Source organism: Elgaria multicarinata, chromosome 4, assembly GCF_023053635.1.
Source record: "Elgaria multicarinata webbii isolate HBS135686 ecotype San Diego chromosome 4, rElgMul1.1.pri, whole genome shotgun sequence".
Lineage (NCBI taxonomy): Eukaryota > Metazoa > Chordata > Lepidosauria > Squamata > Anguidae > Elgaria > Elgaria multicarinata.
Window position 1 is genome coordinate 78580704 of NC_086174.1, and position 8462 is coordinate 78589165.

General features: G+C 43.5%; 1 protein-coding gene across 1 annotated transcript in view; it reads right to left on the minus strand.

Moving 5' to 3' along the window:
- The window catches only part of ECT2L (epithelial cell transforming 2 like), a 35982-nt gene extending 29133 nt beyond the window's left edge, over positions 1-6849 (minus strand). The window contains exons 1-2 of the mRNA XM_063124609.1: positions 6663-6849; positions 1426-1538 (exon numbers count right to left, since the gene is read on the minus strand). Of these exons, the coding sequence (XP_062980679.1) occupies positions 1426-1538; positions 6663-6839 (290 nt within the window). The 5' untranslated portion in view covers positions 6840-6849. The remainder of the gene's footprint in view (positions 1-1425; positions 1539-6662) is intronic.
- Between the last annotated feature and the right edge of the window lie 1613 nt (positions 6850-8462).

The window sequence follows — 8462 nt, forward strand, 5'->3', positions numbered from 1 at the left end:
GTGTTTATGTATTACATTTTGTACATCACACTCTTCTTTTAGGAAGCTCAGAACAGTTTCTCTACATGCTTAAGGCTGCATAAACTTGAAGTTATTTCACAAGTTCAATTACACAGAAGCATTTCTAGAAGACAATTAGCAAGACAAAGCTTCATGCCCTAAGCCAAATTTGAGCTAAGACACCCCTGCTTCTTTTGACTTCATAGAGGCATGCATGCAACTACAACTCCAGTATGGTGCTTGACCACCTCTGCATTTAGGGTCGTCATTATTTTTCCTGACTAAATGTTCTGTGCCTTTTAGTAGATTGGGACATGTAGACAGTAATCAACAACTACCACTTTTTCCTGGCACTGGATAATGGGGGGAAAGCTGTACATGTTCAATTTCAACTGATCAGCCATCTGTTTAGGGACACAGACTTTCTGTCAGGTAGCCAACCTATCTGCTTGCCATGGGCCAGTCTTGATTTTATGGATTTCATTGTCCATGTGAGAGAAATAGCTTCTCTAAGGCCGCCTTCTCCAATCTGGCAGCTTCCAGATGTGTTGGTCTATGTCTCCAATCATCACCTGCCAGCATACCCAATGGCCAGGCTGGCTGGGGATAATGGAAGTTGTAGTCCAACACATCTGGAAAGCACCAGGTGGTCAGAGAAGGCTGCTATAAGGTATTTTAAAATACACATTTTACATGGCTTTAGAATACTCTACTGTGCGCACTCTCTCAATTGTTATAAAAGCAAAAATTGTTCTCATCAATTACTGTTGACATACTTAGGTCTTAATTTAAATACACTGAAACACACATCTTACAAGAACGCAATGCAGTTTTAACTCCTGCATTTGGATCTGGATGAGCAAATGTTTCATTTGTTATACACACCTGCTGATGTCAGTGTTACATTCTGCAAGCATTGGCCTGGGTAAGAAATCCACTTTACAGGAGATGCCCTTGTGGAACACTTTTCACAAAACACAACCTAGAAATGAACTTGTGGCTCACTTAATGATGATGATAACAACAACAACAACAACAACAACAACAACAACAACAACATTTATATACCTTCCCATAGCTGAAGCTCTCTGGGCGGTTGGTTTACAAAGATTAAAATGGTGAACATTAAAAATTGATATGCAAAATTTAAAGCCATAAAAACAAACAACAGACAAGCTACATGGACAATATATACAACTGTGAACTCTCAGCCAGGATTAAATATAGATCTGGAATCAATTAAAAAAAACTCAGCATATGCTGTTAAATGCCTGGGAGAAAAGGTCACTGAAAAGATAACAATGTTGGCCTCATCGGGGAGATCATTTCATAATTGGGGGGCCACCACTGAGAAAGCCCTCTCCCTTGTTGCCATCCTCTGAGCTTCCCTTTACTTTAGTTGCCATTTACTTTTACTTTACTTACTTTAGTTGCGATTTATTGCACTTGGTGAATATCCAGTGGAGAAACTGCTTACGCTGCTTGTCTGTCCACAGGTCAAACCAATGGCTTATAAGCCTGACTCTTTCCTGAAAGAGCTAAACAAAGCCACAGAGTTCTCTTGAAGGACATTTCAGTAACACACATTATAAGGCAGGCTTTTACATTGTCATTGTTCCCTGGGATCAGGGCAATTTTATACTCTTTATTGTCTATGCTGCATACATCCCGAAAGCACCAATAAGACTTCTGCTTGTTTTTCCTGCAACAGGCTGACATAGCTCCCTCTCTGGAGAAGACAACAATAATCTGTTGCCCACAAAAGCTTTCGCCAGGTAATTCAGCTTTTAAGCTTTCATTTTCTTTTGTAAGCTTCCCTCTGCTGTCTCTACAGCCAGCATGACTTCTTAAAACCTCTCCTGTTCATGCACTTCTTTTGCCTCTTCTTCTCAGCATGTTTTATGAAAACTATGCAACATTTGCCCCAACACGGATCTTTCACACCTCTACATAAAGTCATCTTTTGTCTCTTTCTCTTTCTCTGGGACTCTCTAGAAAGTTTGGCTCTTGTGGCAGGGAAGGCAGCACTGCTTTGAAGTCCCCTCAGTATCACTGTTCCATTGTCTCAAATCCAAACCGTGGCCAGTCTCTTTTCTGAGAGAACGATGAACACCATATCATTTGGGCATTAAACACCCTGTCTTTTGAGGCTGTACCTACAACTGCCAGCAAAAGAAGGAAAATCAAGTTTACCTACAGAATTCTAAAAAAAACCTTCGTGTTGGCGTCAACACTATACTAGGATGACAAGTGACCCATATTACAAATGCATTCTCTAGGTATTATGAGACCAAACTATTGAAACTGAAAGGGACGTGTAACGCACATCCTTTGGGCTTCTGCTGTGGCTATATTTTGTGCGGTGTTTTCTAATTGCTTGCAGAGTATTCTCTTGGTAATAAGTTCCACAGCTCTGACGCAGGAGTGTGTGTGTATGTTAAAATCTCTCTTCTTCTATGAATGAATCTATTTCCTATTCCTTTTCTATTCACCAATGGTTAAGTAGGATCATAGAATAGTAGAGTTGGAAGGGGCCTACAAGGCCATCGAGTCCAACCCCCTGCTCAATGCAAGCGAAGATGATGATGATGATGATTCATACAAGGGCCTGGGGCTGAGATGGAAAAAATAATAATTCAGGAGTTTCCACTAGTGGAATTCTTATTTCTCAGTTAATCGAAGGGAGGAGTTGGAAAAATCTCTATAGTTGGAGCAAAGGGAAAAGTATATTCAAAACAGCAGCAACATCTACATCTTGTCAGCATTGCAAATGAACTCACTTCTATCTGTCAGTTTCCTGGATGTGATGCAATACTCAAATTATAGGTGCCTGGCCATCTCCTCCAGGATTGGAGCTGTATCCTGGGTTAATAGAAGATGGCCTTTCAATTGAGGCAACAAAGAGGCTGCTCAGAATGTCTAATAAAGGTTTTCAGTTGCTCTCCTACTACATTCCCTTTCCTGGTTTGCTTTTAAAATGGAACAATTATACAGCTGTACTACAGAACCACCCTCAATATTTCCAAGTCCAAATTAAAGAGTTTTCCATTAAACCCATTTCTGCAATAGGAAAATAGGGATGTCATCTCTACTTATAAAGTGGAAAGTATGTGTTTGTCACGCATGTCCCAAAATGTTAACCCACTTCCACATATGGTACTGCCTTAATGCTGTTCACCCAGACAGGTCTTCATGTACATCGATCAGAAAAAATCTAAAACAAGAATTTTGGGGGTTTAAATATTTTTAAAGAATTTAATAAAAAACCTAGGTTTACGCCTACAACTCCCAGCATGCCTTGGGTGAGAGGCCAGACTTACTGGCCTTTGATGGCCATTGTGATTCCTAAAGTCAGTCAACTCACTTCCACGTAAAAGGAAAACCCACATAAATGGACTGCATCCATTTGTGATGCCTCCTCCCACCTGCCAGGTGTGGTTTTAAAATCATAACTAGATACAACAGTGTGCCTTTGAGAGGCTGAACTCTGGACATGCTCAAAGGCACCCCGTCCTGATATCGCTGTTTTCTCAGACACTGAGGGAAGCACACACACAGCCTTCACCCTTAAGAGGAAATGTGTCCTGATTGTTTTTGAAGTTTAGACAGCTGCTCCGGCCAAGGCATGATGGGAGTTGTAGGAATTTAAAACACAAGATCTGGTTTATCACGAAGCTCTAATTTAAAATACAGTTGTTATTAACACAATTTTCCATTTATTCTAACAAAACAATTTACTAACTCAGCCAAATTAAAAACAAACAAAAAACAACCTAAAGATGAATACGTTGCAGAGAAATTTATTATTTTTCAAATAAATGTAATAAACATTATTCAAGGACCCGATCAATGCCGGGCATATCAGCTAGTGCTACAATATAGTAAACTATCTTAGTCTTGAGTGTTCTCAGGACCAATGAGAGCAGGCATATGCATGTTATTGTGTAGATATCGAAGGTCAAATATGCCTCTTCCTATCAACCCTGATCTGCAGCAGTGATTTACTGAAACACCTACAATAGCAATCTTGCAACTGGTATTTGGGACAGAGCCAGATGTCATCTTGGCTGGAGCCAGGCAGTGATGAGGTTGGTGGATAGAACTCCTTGTCACACCAAATTCTGATAGCATCAGCTGGCATGCTCACCTATGCTGCATCCACACTGATATACAGGATTCATTTCATTGGAAAACATTTAACTATTTCCTATTTAAATTATGACAGTATGGACCAATATGCATGGAGGGTGGGGAGCCATGAAAAGAGTAATTAAGATAAGTGGCAAAAGCACAGAGGTTTAAATTAGGCATGTGCTCTGCTCCGATTAGGAGCGGAGAAGCAGTAGCGGATTGGCCTGCTCCACCTTACCCAGAGGCGGAGTAGAAGCGGGCCGCGGACCCCTAGAAGCAAGGCGAAGAGAAGTGACCATTTTTCGGAGCTCCTAGTTCAGGCGGAGCGCTCCGGTCGCCATCTTGAAAACATTTCGCCATAGGATTGCATTGCGGGAAATAATCGCGCATAACTAGGTTGTTTTTGAAGCTATCGTTCTGGAAATTCTTGTGCACAGAGAGTCGTGGATGGGGGTCATTTTGAGACTACTCTCACCTCTCTGCGGGTCGCGTGCTATATTTTTTTAAAAATCGGGTCAACAAACAGGGACAGCGCGGCTCAAACAGCGGTTTTTGGCTTTTCGCCCATAGGATTGCATTGCGGGAAAGAATCGGGGATAACTGGGTTGATTTTTAAGCTATCATTCTGAAAATTCTTGTGCACAGAGAGTCGTGGATGGGGGTCATTTTGAGACTACTCTCACCTCTCTGTGTGGTGCGGGTCGCGCGCTAGAATTTTTTTAAAAATCGGCGGGAAAAATACCTTTTTCAAAGGGCTGAGGGGCAGAGTCAGCTCCCGGTCATGATCACATGATCCCAAAGTTAGAGGAGGGCATAGGCAAAACGGGTAACTTGGGATTCTGGGAAACTTCTCTTTCTTAATCTGAACCGACTTTTCCCTGTGTTTTTTAACACAGTAGCCCCACCAAATGCACAAACACAACCTGAAATCATATACTAAGCCAATAATAAGAGAGCACTGCTACCCAGCCTAACTTTGGGGAACAACTGAAAAGATGTGGTGCAAGGGGATGAGTTCCCCTAGGGCATCTCATCGTGGACGTGCCCCCACTCTCTCCTGTACTGGAAGGCCATCAGAGCCTTCCAAAGAGAGTAAAACGGTGGAGCAATGCCTATCATGAGTCGAAGTGAGCGTTTACTTCTTAGTGGTGGAGCAATGCCTATCATGAGTCGAAGTGAGCGTTTACTTCTTAGTGGTGGAGCAATGCCTATTATGAGTTGAAGTGAGCGTTTACTTCTCAGAGCTCTTGGTGAAGCAATGGCTTTCTTGAGCTGAACTGGCAGCTGCTTCCCTCTCCCCCGGGCACGTCCCCCTATTACTGGTAAAAGACAGATATAGCCTTTTTTAAAAAGTTCTTCTTGTTGTTTATTCAGCAACACTGCTGCTTTTAATTCCACCCCTCCTTCGTTTATTTATTTATTTATTTATTCCATTTTATATGCATTACTGGCTTATCCTTGGCTCACTTCCTTATGCCCCCAGAAATGTCTGCTGTCTGCCTGCCTGCTTTCCCTCTTTCCTCCCCTGCCCGCCTTGCAGGGATGTTGTGTGTGTCTGGCTTTGACTCAGGGGAGAAGTCCTTCCTGTGCTCAAGTTCCAAATCCATTTTTCAAGTGTGGAAGAAGATTCATATAGGTTGATCTCTACTCCCCAATTCATGGCATGTTGGGATTTCCTTTGAAATGGCCCCATTGAGAGGTCTGCAGGTTTAAGCCCAGCCAAAAAACAGGGGATGATGGGACTGCCTTGAGTCTCGGTGTGCGGCGTATGTATCCCTGGATAAGCTGTCATGGTGGTGAGTTTGAGGGGGTTTTTTAACGTGCAAATTGACGGAGCTATTGGAAAGGGGTGTGAATGGGTGTTGGATTTTCATAAATTCCCCAAAAATCAGGGGATGATGGGACTGCCTTGAGTCTCGGCGTGCGTATGTATCCCTGGATAAGCTGTCATGGTGGTGAGTTTGAGGTTTCTAACGTGCAAATTGACGGAGCTATGGAAAGGGATGTGAATGGGGTGCCCGATTTTCAAAAATTCCCCAAAAATCAGGGGATGATGGGATTGCCTTGAAACTTGGCGTCCATGTGGACACATGGATAAGCTATCATGGTGCCGAGTTTGAGGTTTCTAACGTGCAAATTGACGGAGCTATGGAAAGGGGTGTGAATGGGGTGCCCGATTTTCAAAAAATCCCCAAAAATCAGGGGATGATGGGATTGGCTTGAAACTTGGCGTGCGTGTGTATACCCCCATGAGGTGTCATGGTCCCAAACGTGAGGTTTCTAACTTGAACAGAAAAAAAGTTGTTTACTTTTTTAGCTTTCAATGCAACCCTATGGGGGGGAAAAACGGAGCTCCGATCCGGATCCGGAGCTCCGAGCGGAGCGGAGCGGAAGTGGGCGGAGCGTGGGCGGGGCGAAGCGGCCTGCTCCAAAAATCATGGATCTGCAAGTGAAGCAGAGCGGGGGGTCCGTGCACACCCCTAGTTTAAATGCATTTAAACCTTGTGTGACTTCATTAGACGTCAACTTACCTGATTATTAAGAGATTGGTTTTCAATTGGTGTCCAAGTACTGAATCTTGTACGTGAGATTTCCATTGGTGTCCGGTTTTGCTTGGGGCTGTTTGTGCCACCGGCAAGGAGTCCCAAGCTTTCCAAATGCCACTGTTTAACACTGTGTGGGGTGCGTGTGGTAGAAGGCGTGGTCATCGTAGAAGTAGTTGCAGTTTCCTGGGCTAATAGTTCTGCTATACACTCAGACTGCTGTTAGAAGCCTCATGAAAACAGAACTACGGTGTGACTCTTCTTCTTGGAGAGAAAACTTTGAGTTCAGAACTTGAGTTCATCCCAATCACAACAGCCCTAGAGACCAGAGCAGTATATGGACTGTGCATTTCATTTTTTCTTCACGATTCTTCTGTTCTCCCACTTTTGTCTGTTCCTATTTCTTTTTAAGATAGAAGAATATAAGGAACTGAGAGAAAGGGGAGAAGAAAGAACACATCTATAAGGCTTGGTGCTTATGGAATTGCTATTGCAATGTTGTGTTAATAGTGGTGGGTATCATGGCTTCCTGGGAGATTCCTCATCAGAGGAAGAGCTTAAACCAGGGGTGCAGAACTTTGAGCCCATGAGGCACCCCGATCTGAGCTGTGCAGCCTCTTGGGGTTCCTTCAGGGGCTTAGGGTGGTCCCTGACCCAAGTGCTGGGTGGAAGATTCAGGGAGCAAAGGTGGGGGTGTCCATGTCCGGTGACATCATCTGGCTCCCAGAAGGCAGAGTGGCAAGTCATCCGGCCCTACACCCAGAACTAGTTTTGCACCTTCAGAGCCAGATGTCCCCAGGGAACAGGCCACTTCAGAGGATCTTGAGGCTGCCCAAGACAGTCATGGGCCTTCAGATCTCCTTCTTAGAAAGGCAGAAAACTCAGCTTATGAGGAAGAGGGGCATGCTGAACCATCTCCTAGACCCCAGGATGCTGGGGCCCAGGATTCAGACTAGGAGTGTTTGCTTGCTGGGGGGGGGAGTCTTCTTAAGAGTAAAGACTGCCTCAAGAGCAAGGCCCTCCTCACAAGTAGATTTGAGACAAAGTGCCTCTGATGTGGTGCAGCCAAGTCCTGGGTGGGGCTCTGGAAACTCCAGTTTATAAACTATCAGTTGACCACCCACCCACCCCGCCACTTGCTGGAACATCATCTTATTTCAGCTCCCAGTATTTTGAAACCTTGTTTTTGCTGCTCCTTGGACTGATCTCTCATGTTGCAGATTCCTGATAAGGCCTTGCTTTTGGACTGCCTTTCCCCCCCCTGGTCCTGTTAATACTGGGCTTTGATCTTTTGCCTGACTTTGCTAAATGGACTTGGCTCTAGTTAGCCCCTGGGCTGAGCTTGACCCACTTACAGCAAGTCAGTGGTGGGGTATTAGAAGGACAAGGCTTTATTTAAATGGAGCAAAACTAGCATAAGATGGGTTTTCAAAGATTTTAAGTTTGACATACCTTTATGAAAAGTATGTTATACCTTTATGAACAGCTTTATTTTCCATATATTTCCCTATATTGCATGATCCTTGTTCCCTTCATCCTTCATTCTCAATTATTGCCAAGGCACAGAAACTCTTCAGGTTGTGTAAATTTATATTAACTTGACAGCAGGATGAGAGATTGTGATGGAGCGATGGGTGAGATTTCACCTTGTCATCAAAATTATTACTAGAGTCCACAACCAGTTCTTGAAGTTATAGATGAACTAGTAGTTTCATCCGCTTAAAATGCTGAAGAGTTGTCTCCATATCTACGATCACATTTAAGTTTCAAAATAATCTGATTCTTTAC